We start from the raw sequence: 22,388 nt of genomic DNA, 5'->3' as shown, positions 1-22,388 counted from the left end.
TGTCTCAATAAACACCTAAATTGCTGCTTATTAATAGTATGGTAGTTGTTAAATTTAGGTATTGGGGATCTAGAAATATGGTCATGCCGAATAAGGCATTAATATATGCTTTATATACTAATGAACAACCAATATGCTAGTAATATGCATGCTAATCAGCAACTAGTTAATAGTGAGAATTGGTCCTTAAAATAAACTGTGACTTTATTGATTTAAAAAAATCTGTTTATTTCAGCTGGAAACTGCAGTGAATTGTAAGTAAAGGTACATTTTTTGAGTTTTGCAAAAATGTAGGTATAGTATTTTCCTTTGGTTGAATATTTTCCTTCAGTGTATCCAGGAACAATGTTACAGTCAGTGTGCCAGCGTGTCAGCAATGTCAACAGCTCCAGCTTCATGATATACTCACATCAGAAACACATTTCATTACGTTGTTATCATTTTTAGCAGCAGCAGTAAGAACAGATAGGGGATGTTAATTTATTTCAGGAGTTATTGGTCCATGACAGCGTCACACTGATGGAATTGCGGCTCTTTAGTAAACTATAACTATTCCAAAGAGGGCTGTGTGTTTTAATTTAGCATCCATTACCCAGTAAAGTGTGGCATGTTTGCTCAAAGGTGACTCATTCATACATTGTCAGAAAATATGTGCAGTAACTGTACCTGAGTTACAAAGTTTTCCCTTTAAATTGCTCTCGTTTTTTCATTTTTCTTACCTGCAGACTCTCCTCTGGCCGCTATATACTCTGCTCCTCTGTTGGTTTTGCATGAGGACAGACCAGGGTAAACGTGCTGTTTAGAGTGACAGTGATCGAGTTACTACACCTCCTAGCTCACAGAACGATCCCATACAAAGTCCTGCTGCCTGAATTAGTCACACATGTTTGCATATGTACACAAACACGCCCAGCAACAAACACACAGGCAAACACGGCCACACAGACACACATGCACGCAACCCTGGTGGTCCTGTAAGGAGCGTCTTAAGGCCCTCTCTCTGTCTGTCTCCTTTATCTTACCTGGGAGGCCCAGACAAAGGTGTATTCTCTGCGAAGAAACAGGCCCATCATGTTTGGGCTTCTCTCCTAAGAAAACAGCGTCTTCGGGAGGAAAATGAACAGCCAACAGTTAGCCAACATCGTGGTCCGTTTTGCATGCCAATCATATCTGCCAAACAGTTAAAGAGTGGAAACTTACCGAAAGATGCATGCTTTTCTACCAAAGCGCTCCGTGCTTGAGTAGTGGATTGAGGAGATGTGCATGCAAACAGAGCTTCTTTGATTGCCCCGTCGCACACATGCGTGTCTCGCTCTGCCGAGAACTATCACTTTCCATTCTCGCTGAGTATAGCCAGAGTTCATGCCATTCCTTCACATGTGCCTGGATGCCCGTAGACAAGAAAGAGGGAAGAGTTCTGATCGTTCCCAGGTACCGCGTTTCGGCAGCCTTTTATTGGCCTTCTAAATTAGCCTGTGTTCGGCTTGAACTTTGTTAGAGCCCCGGCCGCGGGGACATTGAAGTGCCTCCTGCTAAAGACTGCCATGAACAGCTTTATGGGGGCAGATAGCATTTTATCTGACCATCTAGATAAAAAAGCCAGGGTTGTTCCTGGCTGTGGCGCTTGAGAGGGCTTTTCCCAGATCTGGAGCATGTTGAATTCCTAGGCCTGGCAATAAATTGTGTTTGAGACAGAAATGCTTTTCTGGACTGATTTCACCCTGAAGAGGCTGGAATGCACAGCCTTGTCATACTGAAAATGTAAATTAGTAGGTCATTGTTTCATTCATCATTTTTTTTGGCAAAGATTAAACTGTAAGAGACAATAAACTATCTATAGCTGATGGTACATTTACATCAAGAGCCCAGTCTTCTTCATTATTGCCAAATTTCGCTCTCATCAGGTTTTCTATCCAGTCGATGCCTCGTGCAACAGCCACAATAAAATGCAATACTGTATAAGTTATGAAATAACTAGCACTTTTATGCAGCAGTATGTAAAGGCCTTATAAACATATCCAGTGTTCATTCTTTGAATATCTGGTTATTACCAGGCATCATGTTGCTAATGCACCTCTCATCCAGGTTTTGTAAATGACTGTCAGTGTGAGCAGTTCAAAAACTCAATAGTACCACCAAAACTGCCTGGTTTTGTATTTTCATTCACAATTATAAGTGTTGAATTTGCTCTATAAATGCATATACTGTGTATATATATATATATATACAGTATATATAAAAAAATTGAATATAGTATATAATATATATTTTTTATGCATCTCAAAAAATTTGAATATAGTTGTCACGAATCCTGGCCATGAACCTCCATTTGTTCACCACCAGAGTTCACCCGCTCACCACATGGACTTTCACACTACACAGCACATTGGACTCCATTTCCCATCATCCATTGCACTGACCACACACACACAGCTGATTACACTAATCACACTCACAGCTGAGAACTATCACCCAATCACACACACTTTATAAGCCTTGGACTTCCTCTCTGTCACTGCCGAGTATTGTTTAGCATTTATCACAGTCTCTGTCGATAGCTACTTTACCAAGCCATTCCAAGTCTTGCCTAGCCTGTTTTCCTGTGTTTTGATTCCTGCCCACGTTTCCTGGATTAACCCCTTTGCCTTGCCGTTTGGACTCTGTTTGCACCTCGATTGGATTATTTCTCCCGCTACTGGATTACCTCTAAATCTAGCCCTTTGGATACTGTACGCCGATCGTCGACCCACGCTTGCCTTAGGTATACCCTTGTGTCTTGTCTGTGCCAACCCTGTCTGCTGTTGTTGACCTAGCCTGTTAACTGACCATGTTTGTCAATAAAAGCTTGCAAATGGATCCCTATGACTCATGCCTCGTAACAATAGTGAAAAAGTACTTTTTTTTTTTTTTTTCTTTTTTTTTTTTGGTAACTTATTTCAAAAAGTGAAACTTTCATATATTCTAAAATCCAGATTCCGTATAGGTTTCAGGTCAGGCATGTTGGCTGGCCAATCAAGCACAGTAATATCATGGTCAGCAAAGCACTTGGAAGTGGTTTTGGCAGTGTGGGCAGGTGCTGAAGTCCTGCTGGAAAAGAAAATCAGCATCTCCATAAAGCTTGTCAGCAGATGAAAGCATAAAGTGCTCCAAAATCTCCTGGTAGACGGCTGCATTGACTCTGGACTTCAGAAAACACAATAGACCAACACCAGCAGACATCACGACAGCCCAAATCATCCCTGACTTCAGAAACTTCACACTGGACTTCAAGCAACATGGATTCTGTGCCTCTCCACTCTTCCTCCAGACTCTGGGACCTTGATTTCCAAATTAAATGCAAAATTTACTTTCATCTGAAAATAGGACTTTGGAGCACTGAGCAACAGTCCAGTTCTTTTTCTCCACAGCCCAGGTAAGACGCTTCTGATGTTGTCTCTGGTTCAGAAGTGGCTTGGTAGCTCTTTTCCTGAAGACGTCTGAGCGTGGAGACTCTTGATGCACTGACTCCAGCTTCAGTCCACTCCTTCTGAAGCTCTCACAAGTGTTTGAATCAGCTTTGCTTGACAGTATTCTCAAGCTTGCGGTCATCCCTGTTGCTTGTGCACCTTTTCCTACCCAAATTCTTCCTTCCAGTCAACTTTGCATTTAATATGCTTTGATACAGCACTCTGTAAACAGCCACAGCTTTCAGTAATGACCCTCTGTGACTTACCCTCTTTGTGGAGGACGTCAATGTTCATCTTCTGGATCATTGCCAAGTCAGCAGTCTTCTCCATTATTGTGGTTTCAAAGAAAAAGAGATACGCTGAATTTATACTGTAGAGATGGCCATTAATTGAGACTCAAATGTAAATATTCTAATATTTTGAGATACTGATTTTTGACTTTCATGAGCTGTAAACTCATCAAAATTAAAACAATTTTTTTTTTAAATGTTTTACTTTACATATAATGAATCTAGAATATATGAAAGTTTCACTTTTTGAAATGTTACCAAAAAAAAAAAACTTTCACGATATTCAAATTTTTTGAGACGCACCTATATGTATGTGTATGTATATATATATATATATATATATATATATATATATATATATATATATATATATAGTATGCTTGCTTGTGGCCTACAGTAGGAAGACTTTCATGTCCAAGAAATTATTCACTTTGCCATATATATTCTTCTGATATCTGTAATGGTCCTCCTACTCCTGAATAAGCAGCCTGACCTCAGAGGACATCATCTGAGAGATGGGCTGCAAATACAGTTTATCATAGTCAGACCAAACCAGAAAATTATACAAAAATGAAGTCTGGCTGCAGGAAACTGCAGACATGATGCTCTCTAGTCACTTTCCTTTAAACTGCAAATGCATTATGATTGTTTAATTTGAAAACTGAAGCAGTTACAAAAGAGTCTCCTCAAACAAACTCTATTTTCTCTATTTGTTCAGTTTTTGATTTTCCTTTCTGAATCTCTCTCTCTGTCTTTAGCACACACCCTGACAGCGTTTTAATCATCTTTGCAGCATTTTGTCTCTCTCGACAGTGTGCTTTTCTCATGCGAGGACTCTGGTGAAGACCTCACCTTTCCCTCATTCAGAAGCCGTGAAGCGAGACTACGAAGGCTCCGGTGTGTGTCCTCACACTCCGCTACGCCCTGCGCTCTGACATCACCCTGCGTTTACTTTGTCTCTTTGTTTGTCCGAAAATTTGTTTAAATATGTATTTTTCACAACGGTAATGTTTGCTCGATAAATCTTATTGTCAGGACACATAAAGAGCCCAGAATACAGAGAGCAGTAATGGCGTAAAAATGCTGAACTCCCACGGATGAAGTTTTTCCTCATCAAGCCCTGTCAAAACAGCACCTAAAGATACAACCAGCACAAAAGACAGTTACTGAGGACTAAAGGCCTTTGTGTGTGAAATATCTTGCACAACATAATGCAGTTTGCATTACACACAAACTATGTCAGATTGAAGAAATCATGGGGCTTTAACATATTATTTGATCACCTCTGGATGTCAAAACAAAGGCTTGGGTTCAGACCTCAAGCTAAATGTTTGTAATTTCCTTGTTGACAAATGTACTTCAGTCAATTGCACACCAATCTCTACTCTATAAAGCAATCAAATGGATGCTCATCCGTGCTGGTTAAAAAAAAAAGAAAGTACATTAATGCTTCATCCATTACCAATTTAATATATTTTTTTATTCATTATAAAAATATATGCGTTTTATAAAGCATGATTATATTTGATCAACTATCTATAAACAGTTTGTGTGCTGTCATGTGCTTTACATTGTCATAACTGCTCATGCAAAGGAAAACATGAAACTTATAAATAATGTTACATCCTCACAAATCACTAAAATACTGTTGATGTGCATTCAGTCTTCTCACCAAGATACTTCAGTCCAAACCCTTACGAAACAAAAATATATGGTAATATACCACAAAATATAATGCAATATATTACATAATACATTTCCATATATTGGAAACTAGTGCTTATATTTTTCCATATACAGCAATATATACATTGACAATATATAGCTATATATTGATACGTACAAATATATTTAGAAATGAAGACAAAAATAAATATTTATTGTTTGATTCTTTATTGAGTATATATTGCACATAGATGTTCCCAAATAAATGTGAATGCATGTACACACATATACACAGATATTCACTGAATGAGTTAAAGCAGATTTCTCAAGATTAGCTGAATATTACAAAGCATTACTGGAACAACAGGCTAAAGACAAAACTACCAAACAGAAAACAAAATTTAAATAACCGTCAAAACAGCTTCCCAAAATCACCTACTGGTGTTGTGCTTTAGGTGCTGGTGTCTCTGAACTGGTTGAACTGTCTTGGTCAACAAGTTATGTTTTGTATGACTATTCTGGTCCAGCACATAGACCAGCACCAGTCCAGGTCTAATCAGCTCTAATTAGCATAATACTGGTCTTTCAGCAGAATAATTGTGTGCGATCACTGCAGTGAATTGTAGAAGGTAGAACTGATGGTTCATGACATGTTACTAAACCATCACAGAGTGGCTATATTCTGGTTCTTAACCCTTGTGCTGCTGGAAATCCTTTATCTAATTTGGTGTTCCCAGTCAGAAATGACCAGCCTTTGAAAAATTCCTTGTAAATCTCTCGTTATGCTTTATGCTATACCAGCTTGTTTTCTTTCAATTAGCACAGTGTTTTGTATTTCTTCTTTGGAACTGATTGGTCGTAGGCCTCATTAATGTAAACCTATGCTCCTCAGTTATTAAATATGGCATAACAGGAAATTTATGAGCATTTTTATAGGCTGGTTATTTTTGACTGGAAACACCACAAGTGTAACTAGGTGAGAAAAAATACCTAAAACATTCAAAAATTACCAAATATTTTATACCCTGCGTGAGGTTTAGTTTTAGTCTAATGTAATAATATTTACTAGCATTTTCAGGAGTCATGTCAGCTTTATTTATATAGTACTTCATATAGTATAGATTGTATCACAGCAGATTTACAGGAACATAATGATTCAGTGATGCCAACAGAATTCAATTCTGCAAAGCGGCTCTAAAACAACAGTAAATGGTCATTATTCAGTTCTCAGCCAGTAGTGTCTGTGCAATCAAGTCAATAATATTGCTGAATGTTAAGGAAAAAGAAAATCCTCTCCGGGTCAGAATGACTCAACATGATGGTTAATCTAATGATGAATAAACATGCTTTATTAATGCTATACAGAAAACTGAAATTCTATTGCATGAGATTCTGCAGAATGCTCATGCTCAGCATCTTAACCAGGCATAACCTGCTAGATAGGGCTGATCAGGACAGCAGATCATCAGCTGAGGATATTACTAATTCTGAAGAAACATAGTGTTTATTACAGCAGCAGCACACTCTCCTCAACAACATGCATTGAGGAATCATTCATGTCTGGAGCAGAAATGCCACAGGATGATGTACACGCTGAAGTTTAATGATTAGAGTTTGAATCATATCAAATCATTTGCACTTATGCAAAGTAGTAATGATGCTGGACTTATCAAATCGCTTATAAAGCAGATTTCTCTAGTTGTCTCTCATATTGTCATTTAAAGCAGCTGTTAAATAAAGATGTTGGACAAAAAAAACTGTGTGAACTGTGCATTGTTTATTTAAGGAGGTTGCATTGTATTGTAAGATGTAAGACATATCATTCTATATCAAAAATACAGTATATCATTTCTTACACTTTTATTCCAATGACTTGACAACATTTATGTGCTATCAAAGTGGCAATACAATGAAAGAATGGGAAGAGACACAATTTTCTCTCTGACAAATCAGCTAAATTTGTCCCTTTGAACTGGACCATCGTCCTCTCATTATATCACTCAGAGAGACAGGCAAAAGCCAGGAGGACCAGGACCCGTTTGAGGACCTTCAGGAGTTATGGCCTGCCACATACAAGCTGCAGGAAGAGAGGCCTCCTGGATTTTCCATAAAACGCTCCAGTATGAACCACAAAGCTGTTTCCTGAAAACACTATACTATATTTACCCGTACATATCATAGCTGACTGCCTTTAGAAAGGCCTGTTATGTAGATGCTTAACAAATTTCAATTAGCCAAGTAAAAAATAGATTCCGATCCCGAACCTGCATAATAAAAGCTAGATTTACCTGTGATTACACTGATTTTGTGAAAACCATTATTTTGTTTGATAAAATATGTATTTGCTTGAAATAATAAAGGCCATAACTGCATTACAGGTGGTCTTATTTCATTTTCCGAATAAATTTGACAAACAGCGCGATAAAAATTACAATGCCCATTTTCTTTTTAAACGAAATTAGCTTTCATCTATAGAGAGCACGACACTCTGAAAATGCATATCTATAGCACGTTCTTTTTTCTTTCTTTTTTTTGTAGTTTACGTGCTATTTATCCACAAACGGTAAACCTACCAAATGTGCATCATATGCACTCCGCACAGAAACAGAAAATCGTGCCATTGAAACGCACTTTCTTGAAATCGAATTAACTCACACATACAGACACTGGCACGCGCACACGGAGACTTTCACGCGCACAGAAACTTGTTCCATTCATCACGCGACACTTCTCAGAAGCGGAGAGAGGTTACGTCGCAGTTTTAGAAACAGTTAAACTGAGGTGTTATTAGAGAGAAGTTGCAGCCGAACATTATCTCCCTCTCCCTCTCTCTGTCTGTCTTACACACACACACACACACACACACACACACACTTTCTCCAATTACTGCATATCATGACTCGAGTCTTCTTTACCAGTTCAAGTTAAATTATGTTTGAATGGATAGCCCATGTAATAAATTACACACTTGCGTTTAAGAACCAAAACTTGAAAAATGCATTGAAATAAAACACGTGAGGTGCGGTAACCTTGGATTAATTAGAATAATTTACTCCCTTATGTGTAGCCTATGGCATCAGCACGCGTTTCAATAATTCAGCGGCCCGTATTAATTATTCCTTACATTATAGCCTACACTGTTTTTCAGTTACAGCTTTGTTTTAACTTATAAGCACATTAAACTAAATTAAACAATATTAGCAAACAAATCAGTTAATAGCCGACAACATAACTGACTGCATTTCTAAAGTGATGCATCTCGCAGTCATAAGCGAGCATACAGAAGCACTTGAGTGTGTCAAGAACAATATTCCAGGAGATCTCATGCTAAACTCCGTTTGGAGATCAGACAATAATCTCAGCAGATAAACAGAGGCACGTAAAACATGAGGCAAAGCGTTCGTGTGGATCAAGCCTCACATAATTAAACACACACACACATTTTCAGAGGAGGGTAATGTGGCATGGGCAGATGTTAACAGCACAATTTGGAAACCAATTGTGAAGAAGTGCTGTCATTTTCACAAAGTTTCCACACGAGCTCAGTCCATGCACAAATATGCTGTTATATGGTGAACATTGAGGTACGATTTCAAGCGAGTTGGATTTTAATGTTTTTGTAAATCCTTAAATGACGAAGCAACATCTTTAAACGTGCAAGTACAGCTTTGTCCGTGCATTTATCGTCCATGCAGGTGTAGAGCTCTTCTGAGATCCCAAAACATTACAAAATACTAAAATTTTAAATGTAAGCCTAGATGCTACGTCAACAGACCTTAGTGAGAAATACACGGCTCTCCACAATAAAGGGCTCGGCCGGCTGTATTTAAAAAATCATAAAACAACAGAGAAATCAAAGTCTGTAATTTTGTGAATTTGAGTTTTGTATAGTAGCGACCTGTAAACTATAATATAATGATTGTTATTGGAATCTGTTTCTCTCATTAAAGTTTGCTCAAATTTAATTCAGTCATATATTTTATCAGTGCGTGTGTTTAGAAATACTAGAGGAATATACATAAATATACTGAACATGGATCTCCAATTATTAATAGAGACATCGATAGTGTGAATTCTAACACTTTTTAATTCATTATTTTAATTATTAATAGGCTATAAGTCAATTTAATATTTCTAATATTCTATATATTAACATTTCTTGTTTCACTGGTTTGTATTCGTTCATTTATTCAAGTTTTAAGTGCTCTTTTAAGACCGTGTACGCTACTTATTTTAAAATTGTAAATATAAAACACAGATTCTCAAACATTTGATATGCTAAAATAAGTATAGGCTACAATAAATTAATATATTCAAACAATCCGACAATAAAACGTTTCTATTCAGGCAACATAAAGCATAATTAAAATGCGTAACTGTTTTAACAATCGATTTCAAAAGAGGATAAAACAAACATAGTAGCTAATTAAACTAACTAGTAGCTAAATAAAAACACTGCAGTATATATCTCATAAGTGGGCACACACAATAATTTGTGTTCTAGATCTGAAATATCATCTCACCATCCACTCATCCTCGAGCCGGCGCGTGACGTCATGCCTCTGTGACGTCACGTCATCTACCTGATAGAGGCTGCGCTGCCGCATCTTCAGCCGCATAAACTTGAGCATTGCTTACCAACACACATTTGAGGAACTATATACTATAAATGCATGGAGACGATTTAATACACGAGAAAAGGAAGCAAACAGCCCTTTGGAGAACTGACACGTGAGTCACTAAATTCGTCGCTTTTTAACAATGTTTGTTTGGAAGTATTGCGGGACTTGTAGGCCTAGTATTGTTTAGCCTATGAAGTTGATGTATTTATTTTAAATGATCGCTGTGCATAACAGGTTCCGTTATAACTCGATCAATCTCAAAGGTGATCGGTAATCCTGGTGTGGTCAGTGCAGAGCAAGCCTGAGTGAGTTCAGTATAAACACTGAATATGTAACAATATAACAGAAGCGTGTTTTGCATGTAGTGCTCAGATTGAACACGCTCTCTCGTGCACTTCACAGCTGCTCCCAAGCTCTCTCCATACTGTAGGAATGAACAGAAACACAGCACACGAATTCAATTCATCACTAATAAAACAGCCTTGCGCTTTCAGTGTGTTGTAGAATTTGTATTTTGAGACACTGTCATGTTTTGCGAAAGGTTGTGCTCGAGATTGAGAGTTTTCTAAAATCTTAAAAGTAGGTCTATTTCCTTATCTGTTCAAAATCATCTGGAGTATTTTCATAAATAAATTAGGCTATTAGCTACTTATTACTCCGTTGTCCTGCGGAATGCATCTCTAGATCTCTAAATAATAATAATAATAATAATAATAATAATAGGCTAATAATAACAACAACAACAACAGCCTATATTTATTTATAACAAAGTAGCTGTCACTACTAAGACCAGCTCATGCATATAGTCTAAAAATGATAACATCCACGCATCCAACAATTATTCTTCATTAAAGCCTGACACATTGCAAAATGATTTAACCCATAAAATGAGTTTTGTTGGTATACATAAATGTATTTAGGTCGATTCAGTGATGTTAAATAATATTTTTGAATTGAATAAAACCAGTTCATTGCTATTTTTGTTACTTTTTTTTTTCAGTGCATGGGCTTCCTTAAAATATTTACATTATTATTATTATTAATTTATTAGTCGTTTTTATTTGTTTTTCAAATAATACTCGGTTTGTTTAGTGAAGGAGTCAAATGTTTAATGATATGAGCAATTCATGGTATATTAATGCACAACATTTTTATTCGCAAACATGTCTGTATTTGTACAAATCTCTGCACAATAATTTAATCCCGAATTCCTCAGATTCAAAGGGAATAGTATTTGTTTGTGGTGAGTAAGACACATGGATAATTGTGCGTGCATCTATTAATCATTATGAGTCTAATATCATCCCATACAAATGTGTCTGAATGTGTGTGCGAGCATCATTATCTAAACGAACCTGAAGGACAATATGAACTGGCAATATGCGTTTGAAGCATCGAGTAGTTTAACCGTACATTAAGAGAGAAATGAAAATGATCGTGCTCTTTAAACACCTTTATTTGGCTGTAGTTTGTAATTCGTGAGTCACAGATGTTTTGAAATGATGCTAGACAGAAGAGACGCGAACAGTTATATATCTAGAATATGCAAATGTATGACATCCTCATCCTAAATCATCTCCTGTCAAATGGACCTATAACTATGATTCTTCTCTTTATCTTTATCAGTGCGCTCGTTGGTGTTTAAGCAATAGGCTACATACTACAACATCGATTTATTTGATTGAATTAAACTATTAGACTAACCTATATCAGTTAAGATAGGTTAATGCCAGTTATCGAGGACACCAACATTACATTTCCCATTTAAATAATTCTCGCGAATTGTGATTATAGAAATGCATAGTTTTCTATTACAGACTGATTGAAAATATATAATTCACCTGCAAACTAACGAAACAAATCTTTAGCTCTTTGTCCATGATGCTGTTTTGGTATATTCATTGGGAAGATTATTTAAATGGATAGTTATTCACGAGAGTATGGCAAAACTAAAGCAACAGATGAAAATACATATAAACTAAATATACCGCAGATATGGGTCAGTTCATACCTAAAGAAGAAAAAGTGTGCATTATGCTGTCAGATCTCAGCAGTTATTCCTCATGAAAATGCGTATAAATAATACGCCAAATAAAAATTAAAACTCGTGGTACTGATACGCAAAAATGGATTTTGGCGTGTACATGCTACTTGAATTGAATTGAATTGAATTGAATTGAATTGAATTGAATTGAATTGAATTGAATTGAACTGAATTATATGCTACCATGAGTTTTCGTTTTTATTTGGCTTACTATTTATACGCACTTTCATGAGACCAGGCTCACAGATCTGACTAAATGTTTTCTCCATAAATTACAATAATGATAATAATAATAATAATAAAGTATTCATAGAAAATAGGCCAGATGCTAAGGCTAAAGGGGGGGGGGGGATTGCTATTCATATAGTCATACTGTTTTTTTTTCAAAGCCACAACAGTAAAAACATAAACCTTCGGTTTGTTTGTTTATAAAGTAAAAATAAAAATTGTCTGCAGTGTGGAAACTGCGGAAATAATTTGAGAAAGCTGGTGGTTGAATCTGTGTCGTAAACATTTAGAAATATGTCTTTTCTTGAGTCTAGTATTCTTGTTTTAAGGGCCGCGGATGATTCTGCGTCAGTAAGGCGGCTGTCAGGCGGCTTATATTCTCCCCGATCAGCAGGCGCCACTAACCTGAAAACCCCAGCACAGAACAATCAGACGGGACACTGAGATGTTGTCTGACTGACAATCAAACTGTCACAATAAGCCCATATTATATTTCTCATTATTGGACATTTTACGTTGTTTCCAAATCTGCCGTCATTTGGGCAATAGTGGTAATAATGTTTGTATGCAAGAGTAAATGTGTCTGCATTAGTCCTGGACAGGCACTGAGCATAATAACGTGTTCATCAACCTCAAATGCAAAAGACCTTTCCTCTGAACACACCGCTTGCGTTGGTTTGCTGTTCCGACATGTCTCCAGTATTCAAAGCAGCGAAAGCCCAACTGCTCACTGAACTAATAGAATCAATGCAAAATAGCCTCTTTTTAATGTTAACAATTAGGTGCTGACATTGCTTCAATGACTGTTATTAAACCGCACGAGAATTACAGTAATTGTGCACATTGGATAAAATGGTTGATGTAAAAAAAGAACTTAACTTTATTATAAACACAATTCAGCTGAACTAGTCTAACTGCAGAACGCGCTGTAGAACTGGTCTTTGTCAGGGTGCATAATCTGGTTTTGTGCGTTTGAAAAATGTTTTTATTTTATTTTTGAGCTAATATCCTCTTACTGTTCATGGCGCATGCAGCCCGAGTCCAGAAACACTGGAGCAGCGATATTGCCAGAAGCTCGACTGAAAGTTTGTGAAGGAGAAGCATGTGTAAGAAAGGATTGGGCTTTGTGGGTGGGACTGACAGTGGACGAGGGACGAGAGGATGGGTGGGTCCTGCTGTTTGCTGCTGCTGCACCTCCATTCGTTCACACCAAACATATTTACTCTTCAGGAATATATCTGCAGTAGTTTGGAGGACAATATTGCGCGAGATCGCTGGCTGTCCATTAGAAAAGCGGAGTGGATTGTTTAGCAAATATAGCGACTCTTGCGTCGCAGAGCTGGAAGAGCTTTTGTAACACGCATGATTGTTTTAAAGGTGGAATACATTTGGACATGGCCTCATCTTTTCATCTGCCGAGAAGCAACAGCACCAGAGAAACGTTAGAGAACTCGAGCAGCGAATCTTCAGATAACGAAACAACAGGTAAACAACATATATTTTCATACCCCTCCATAGAATAAACCATACAACATTAACATGCCTAAAGTATGCAAACAAGCCTATTTGACTAAAAGCATGCATTTACATGTTATATTGTCCCCTGCCATATCTGCTATATGCATGCAAATTTTTGTTTTAGTACATAGAAATAACTTGTTTATTTGTTTAGCTGTTTTTTTGTTGTTGTTGTTTTTTCGGCCTAATTCTGCAGAAGCAGTGCAGCGCTTGTTGCACGTTGGCAGCTTGCTGCTTTGCAATTTTAAAAACTAAATATAAATTCACGTTTAGTCCGTATTATTAACGCATTTGTTACTTTCTAATTAGAGAATATTTGAGCTGCTGGATGTTTTGATCCTACACTCCCTAAAGAACTCGATAACCGCTACCAAACCGGTTTCTAGAAATTATATTACAATTAAATGCGCGTTTATTAGCTGGAGAAGCTCTTGCATAAACTGCAAATGATTATCTGAAAGTATGGAGATGCGTAAACAACAATGAACTAGGCCTGAGTTTAAAACACGGCCGAGAGTTCTTTCCACTGGATAAGCCTTTAACTTCTATCCTGGATATTTAAAATAATACAGCCGTCAGCATTGTGTGCAAATAGGTCCCGTTTGAGAGCCATATTTTAATAAGACATGTTTGCATATTTATGGATTGACGAGCACGTCAGTCTGTGTAAACGAATCGTGATTCCTTTTGTCCGACTCCCGTTTTGTGTCCGGCTCCTTCCAAACCTCCTGCAAAAATAGGTGCGACTGAGCACCACATATCACCTCAACATTATTCTCCTCAGAAAAGGAGAGGTCTGTCGAGCAGAGAAGTGACGATGGAAATGCTGATGAGTCCAAGAAGAAGAAACAAAGACGGCAGAGGACTCACTTCACCAGCCAGCAGCTGCAGGAGCTGGAAGCGACTTTCCAGAGGAACCGATACCCGGATATGAGCACCAGAGAGGAGATCGCGGTGTGGACCAACCTCACGGAGGCCCGAGTCCGGGTACGAGAGTCCTCAAAACAGCCCAGTCAGAAACAACATTTGGTTACACTTTATTTTAAGGTGTCCTTGTTACAGTGTAATTACACATATAAACCTACTGAGTAATATTAATTAAAAACGTAGGCTACTTATATGGTTAGGGTTAGGATTACTTGCATCATGCATGTAATTATGCATAATTTGTTATTATAATTATAACTACACGTAATATGTAACAAGGAGACCTTAAAATAAAGTGTTACCTAACATTTTAGCTACAGAATGAGCTTGGATGCGTTTCAGGCCGAGACTGGAGAGTATTTTATTACTTATATCAGTGGGATATTTACAAGATGATGCAGATCAAATGTGCAGATTAACTTGCAAATTAAAATGACCTATTTAATAATATAACTAAATCACGTTTTATCAGTTCTAATAAGTGTTCAGTATTGTTGATTTGTTCGTTCAGTGCGTATCCTGTTATGAATGTGAAAACAGAACATTTTTTAATTAGACTAAGGATTGCTTCTCATTAATTTTTAAAGGATTAAAAGCTCTACTTACAGGCCACGAAAGTAAAAGTAGCCTATATTATTGCATTTTTTTCAGCGATATTCAGAAATATTTCCTTGCAGGCCGATCTTTTAAATAAATCCACAGCATTCAAAAAAACATATTCTGATCCAGATGACCAATGCTTTACTGTTTCTTAAATATATAGACAAATACATGCATTACGCTTTTTCATATGTTTTGAAATTTTTTTCAAATTTTTCAAAATTGAGATTTATACATCATCTGAAAGTTGAATAAATAATCTTTCCATTGATGTATGGTTTGTTATGATAGGACAATATTTGTCTGAGATACAACTATTAGAAAATCTGGAATCTGAGGGAGCAAAAAAATCTAAATATTGAGAAAATCTCCTTTAAAGTTGTTCAAATGAAGCTCTTAGCAATGCATATTACTAATCAAAAATGAAGTTTTGATATATTTACGGTAGGAAATTTACTAAATATCTTCATGGAACATGATCTTAATATCCTAATGATTTTTTGCATAAAAGAAAAATGTATAATTTTGATCCATACAATGTATTGTTGTCTATTGCTACAAATATACCTGTGTTACTGATGACTGCTTTTGTGCTGCAGGCTTTTGTGGTAAAGGTTTATGAAAAATATCTTGCTGATATTGTAAATTGTAATTTAGCTATTCACATACAAATCTAGCTCATGTGCTCATCTCATTGTGAATATTAACTTTCTATTAAAAAAAGTGAATATTAATATAGCGTACTTTCTCATAGGTTTGGTTCAAGAATCGGAGGGCGAAATGGAGAAAAAGGGAGCGCAACCAGCAGATGGATCTGTGTAAGAACAGTTACCTGCCGCAGTTCAGCGGACTAATGCAGCCGTACGAGGACGTCTATCCCGCCTACACCTACAACAACTGGACCAACAAAGGCCTGACCCCAACCCCGCTGTCCACAAAGAACTTCACCTTCTTTAATTCCATGAGTCCCCTCACGTCCCAGTCCATGTTCTCAGCCCCGACCTCAATCTCCTCCATGAGTATGGCGTCCGGGATGGGACACTCCGCCGTGCCTGGCATGCCGACCACCGGCCTGAACAACATCGGTAACCTGAACGGTATCGGGAGCTCGGCGATCAGTCCGGCCATGAGCTCGTCGCCGTGCCCCTACGGTCCTCCTGGATCTCCTTACAGCGTCTACAGGGACACTTGTAACTCCTTAAGACTGAAATCCAAGCAGCATCCATCTTTTGGATATAGCGGTTTGCAGAGTCCCGGCTCGAGTCTAAACGCATGCCAGTACAACAGCTGACGAGTTCAGCTCCAGTAAACGGAGCCCTGCAGAAGTGACAGCCGTGCTGGATTTGGTGCGATTGTGTGTGTTTACCTAAACTTGCACAACAATTTAAATCCTTTATTTGGATTTCAACGTTTTGAAGACAAGTTAAACTCATACATTGTAGATAAATATAAACGTGGAACAAATCTGATATGCGCAGTGCTCCAAGTGGGAACAATGGTTTGTCAAAAACAAGCGTATAATTATCGCAGCGTGTCGTGGTGATTCAGCCTCGTGATGAGTCGTGTTCTCTTGCATTCAGTGTCACGGAGAAGGTTTGTTGTCCTCGTGGCTTTTCATCGACAGCCTGGATTCTTTCCACGTAGTTGTTTTATTGTGTCGATAGATTTACCGCATGCTTACTTAAAAATGTTTTGTAAAAATGATATGAATGTGTAGACTAAATAACAAAGTTATAACTTTATGTTGTACCCCTGTTGATTAAAATTGTGCTTATGTTTATGGTAATGTTTGAATAAACCTCGAAAGAAAGAATTCCTAAAATAATTCGTCGAAAGGACTGGATAAATCATGGGCTGTAGACTGATTATTAAAAACAAAAAACATTGTACATAATCGAAAAAAGCTTTGAATTGACATTTTTAATTGAAAAAATACTGTATCTTTAAACAATCCTATCTTCGATCATAGGCTATCTATCGTATTTTCTCCTATATTCTCCGAGCTAAATTTCAATGCATACCGAATCAATGCCTTTTCTCTTTCCATTAATTACACTTGACATCGATATATGTCCATATATGCAGTCTGACAATGCACTAAATCCTTCCATTGGTCTTTTATCTTTTATTTTTATTGTTTTGCTTTTTTTAATGCTCCATCACATCTCTTAATTATAAATGATTTCCAAAGCACGCAATTATATCCAAATATACCTTTAGGATGAAAGAGAGAAAGGCAAACTTTAAAATCTAGTCCTTATCACGGTTTGCCACATTAAGTGGCTGTTTTATCTGCATGGGTGTATTTAGATGATACGTAGGAGAAGGTCTGTCGTAACTGATGTGTTCCTTAATGCCCCTGATCCTTTTCCACTGATAATAATGCCTTTAATTTCCTAAAAGGTCGGCTCAGAGGGGTCCGTGTTAATGGTCACTTCCTCTGCTTTGCCCTGTTAGGCTAACAGAATGAGTTCACTGCACAATGTTGACATGCCTTCTCAAGGACGAGTTAAACCCATTCCCCAAATCAAACAAGAGACTGTCTGAGGAAAGTGAACATCACATACCGAGGACAAGAGAATCTGGTGAAAACAGAGCGAAGCACTCTCCAGTTCAGTTCGGTTCAGTTCAGTCCGGTCCAGTTCAGTTCAGTTCGGTTCAGTTCAGTTCAGTTCAGTTCGGTTCAGTTCAGTTCAGTTCAGTTCAGTTCAGTTCGGTTCAGTTCAGTTCAGTTCAGTTCGGTTCAGTTCGGTTCAGTTCAGTTCAGTTCAGTCTGGACAGAACCCGACGCGCATTGACTTGTTAAGAGCTGCCACACATTATAATAATTCTAGAAAACACTCGAGCAGAAGTCTATTATTTCTTTATGCGCAGTAGCCTTGAGTAGAAATAACATTGTAAGTAACAGTTCGAGAGGTTTTTCAATTGTTTCTGACAAAAACACATTCTAGTGAATCACGCTATATCTTCTAATAGCCATGTTGTGTAAATTCTAGTTAGGATTAGATCAGTTGGATTTAAAGGAGTTTTTTTAGAATTTGAATTTTTTGCAAATGTTTATTTTTTTTATATACTGTCATTCTAAAAGAAGTTTATTAAAAAAAAAGAAGTTGTTTTTGGTCATATCCAGGTCTAATATATTGTCAGTAAATGACCATCATCCTCTCTGATCAATCAGTCACTGATATGAAGTCAAGCACATTGTGTAGACGGATATTCTAATGGCTTATGATAAGAAGACAATGCACGTCACTTCGACGAGTTTAATTACTCATTCTGAATCAATCTTCATCAGTCTCTAGGAAATCCATACTTTGGCACCTTCGGCTTTCCTATCTCCTTCAATTAAAGATGGGTTTAGAGAATGATCTTGGAACATTAAAGAGGATATGCTTTCACTTAGGCTTATTTTTTCATATCAAAGTGTAGTGTGTTCATAAGATAATGGATGCTTAAATCTAGTGTTACTTCGTGTGCTGCTGTCGCAGTATTCAAATTAGCCTACATTCAAATCGTGGAATAATTAAAGCATTTAGGCTAACAACAACAACAACAACAACAACAACGGTGACACATATAAGCTAAACAAACTGATTTTTAACATTACCAGTTTTTAACATTAAAGTATTTGGAATACTATTATAATATATATTATATAATATTATAACACTAAGCAAAATAACTGAATTATCAAAGTTTCATCGGGTAATGTAAAATGTTGCCACATCTATATTTAGGCTGCTGTTTAAAATGGTACTGTAATAATCACTGAATCGGGCTAATCCGGGTCACTACAATACTGTGACGGTGCTGCTGCTCGTTTTACAATAACTATAACAATAATGTGACAGTTACTCTGGTGCTTTACTCTCTATATGACACTCATTTGACAACATTAAATGATCTGCTTGGAAAAGGATGCACATTTAAAGAACTGTTTTTTGTTTTCTTTATGTCTTGCTCAGTCAGCTCGTCCTCTTTATCAGTTAGTTCAGTGTAAAGCTGTAGCAACCTACATGTTATGACAAGAACAAGACAACATTTGACCTGAAATCGCACTTAACATTTGAATGATTTGTATGTTTAATCATAATCCATCGATATAAACATCAAAAGAGGTTATATGTTATAAAGTACAGTCATTGCACTTTGTAATATGAGTAATATTGTGTAATAATTCTGTCACAACAAACACAAAGGTTGTGTGGCAAAGGAAGATGGGACGCTTGATAAGACAGAACAACCATAACATTGATTGAGAAAACATGTAGTTAAAAAAATGCGGAACACTTAAATCACATAATTCAGGAGAAGCAATATAAGGACATTAGTGATTAACCACAGCCCGAAAAAACACAATAAACTTTAGATACAATTATTATCTATATATAATTCAAAATAGGTCGCTAAAGACTTTTAACCTAAATGAAGAAAGACAAAAAACTAGCACAAATCTATTAAAACCATTGTCTCTGAAAGTCAGCAGAAAGAAAACAAACCACAAAGAGCGAATTAAAGCAATGCTTCTGATCAGCCCAAAAACATGAAATAGAAGTGTTTAAAACATGAAATAGAAGTGTTTAAAACATGAAATAGAAGTGTTTAAAACATGAAATAGAAGTGTTTAAAACATGAAATAGAAGTGTTTAAAACATGAAATAGAAGTGTTTAAAACATGAAATAGAAGTGTTTAAAACATGAAATAGAAGTGTTTAAAACAGTCGCATTTCAGCCATGAAGGCTTTTATAGACTCACAAACCTGCCTATTATCATGTCTAGAGAATGATTAACCAGCGGGTTTGTGATCGCAGTGCCTGAAAGAGTTACTTACTCTGATTCTCTTCATCCTGCTGCTTCAGACTCTCCAGATCTGCTATATGAGGAACAGACACTCATCTGTTCTGCCAGGCGGCTCAGTCCAGAAGGATTGTAAGCCTTAATTACATTCTAAATGCAAAATCACATGTGTTTGTAAAAGTTGAATTTTAGTGCAATAAGAACATTCGGGAAGGAGAACTTTGGTGAAATCTCGGGTCTGTCACTGGATCGACAGTGAATATCACATATATACTTCAGTATATTACATGCATATGTCGGGTATAGGCCAAGGGTGAATTCTACAATTCACAAAACAATTCTACAATACATTCCTCTGGGGATTAAAAAATAAAGATCACACTGTGTTCCTCTGCATATTTGTAATGAGCAATAAATAGCTAGTAATTGTATTACCCGTAATAAAATAATAATAAATAATAAAGAGTAATACTTTTTTTGGTTACACTTTATTTAAAGGTGTTGCTACAGTGTAATTAATTATACATTCAAGTACTTAGTAATATTAATTAACTACATGCATTGACTATAGGGTTAGGTTTAGGGTTATTGCATGTAATTATGCATAATTTTGTGCTAATACTAAATACATGTATACCGTATATCAAGGACACTTAAAGTGTTACCCTATTTTTTCATTACACATTATAATTGAAATTGTTTTTGTAATTGTGGACATTGGTAGGTAAAGTGTTAATCTATTTAAAATAAAAAACTGAAGGAGATCCTTGATTAAAACGCTACAGTGATAAACAACATTTACAAATATTAGCACAGATTTAGTTTGGCCACACTAGCCGAGCTAAACAACACAGTTCACAGCTGTTATTGCTGATTTTGCTCTCCTCGGTCAGTGAGTCGGTCACATTCCTCGATTAAGAAATCTAGCTGACACTAAAAGACTGACTTATTTTTTTCTTTTCCGATTCCCGGTTAAATTAAAAACAAAGCGCTGCGCGAATATACTGCTGTTGTAATGAACTCAACTGGATGTCATTTTTGGAAAAACTTTACCTGTAAACCTAAATCCAGCAGTTTCAGTGATACATCTAGTCAAGTGGAAACTGTCTTAAAAAAGATAGTTCACCCAACAATGACATTTCTGTCATCATTTACTCACCATCGAGTTGTTCCAATCCTGTATGAGTCTCTTTCTTCTGCTGAACACAAAAGAAGATATTTTGAAGAATGTAACCAAACAGTTGATGGTAGCCACTGACTTCCACAGTATTTTGTCCATACAATGGAAGTCAGTGGGGACTGTTTGGTTACATTCTTCAAAATATCTTCTTCTATGTTCAGCAGAACCCCCTGCAGTAAAGGGTCAAGGGTTCTGACATCAATCTCCAGAAAAGTTATTAGTCCAATTAGTGTGTTTCCCAAAAGCACTGTTAGATAGCTATGGTCATTAATTCCATTGAACTCTATTGGTAATGATGGACCATATTTGCGTTTGGAAAACACACCCCTGGCTGTCAGTGGAGAATAATAGGGTTTATTTACAGCATTTACCAGCAGGTTATCTGGACCTGCCTGCCTTGACCTTTTGGCTGGAACAGGAATAAGATGACAGGATCACTAAGACAGGAATGACCACTGGATCTGTGGCAGGCTTTCACATTACAGATGGGCTAAAACAGGAAATAAAGGCTATGCTAGCATCTCTCCAAGAGGAGTTACTGAAGGTTACACCTCCTGGCTTGACCAGAGGAATCTTCTTGAGAAACCGAATAAAGCTACGGTGTCACCAAGAAAGAGACATGAAGAAACAGAAATCCCAAGCTTAAAGAATGGAGGACACTGCCAGCCCAAACCAGCAGACAGCACAGTGTGACAAAATAAGGAAATAAATATACAATACAATATAAAAAACGCCAATTATTTACAGAAATAAACAAAACAAACAAAGGAAACAACCTCAAACCAGGAACTGCAATTTTTCAATAACAGCACTCTTCAATAATTACTTATCTTACCGAACGCTAGTTACAGACCAACTAGCAGCTATTATCTGACAGTTTACACTCACGGGTAATCATATTCTTTAACGTTAAACAGATCAGCATGATACCATGCAATATATGATATGATACCATGATACCATAAACTATCATATTCACTTTGGCTACACAGAGAATTGCTTAAATTCAAAAATGCATAAGCAACATAACAAACAAACAGTTCCTCGCCTTCCCACCATACTTGGCGTCC

The 22,388-nt window shown here is 36.9% G+C and overlaps 1 protein-coding gene across 2 annotated transcripts; it reads left to right on the top strand.

Annotated features, from left to right (window-relative positions):
• The first annotated feature begins 10,016 nt into the window (after positions 1-10,016).
• On the top strand, positions 10,017-18,423 carry LOC306862045 (pituitary homeobox 1-like). 2 transcript variants are annotated; one of them, XM_079404637.1, is made up of 4 exons: positions 10,017-10,132; positions 13,673-13,780; positions 14,598-14,800; positions 16,095-18,423. In XM_079404637.1, the coding sequence occupies exons 2-4, from the start codon at positions 13,690-13,692 to the stop codon at positions 16,629-16,631; spliced, it is 831 nt and encodes a 276-aa protein (XP_079260763.1). In that variant the 5' UTR covers positions 10,017-10,132; positions 13,673-13,689; the 3' UTR covers positions 16,632-18,423. The 2 variants fall into 2 exon arrangements, with proteins under 2 accessions (XP_079260763.1, XP_079260762.1); XM_079404636.1 differs by lacking the exon at positions 10,017-10,132 and having other exon boundaries at positions 13,422-13,780; positions 16,095-17,237.
• The last annotated feature ends 3,965 nt before the right edge of the window (positions 18,424-22,388 follow it).

This window comes from Barbus barbus (assembly GCF_936440315.1).
Source record: "Barbus barbus genome assembly, chromosome: 43".
Classification (NCBI taxonomy): Eukaryota; Metazoa; Chordata; class Actinopteri; order Cypriniformes; family Cyprinidae; genus Barbus; species Barbus barbus.
Note: the sequence above shows the minus strand (reverse complement) of the source record. Positions and strands in the feature narration are given on the sequence as shown.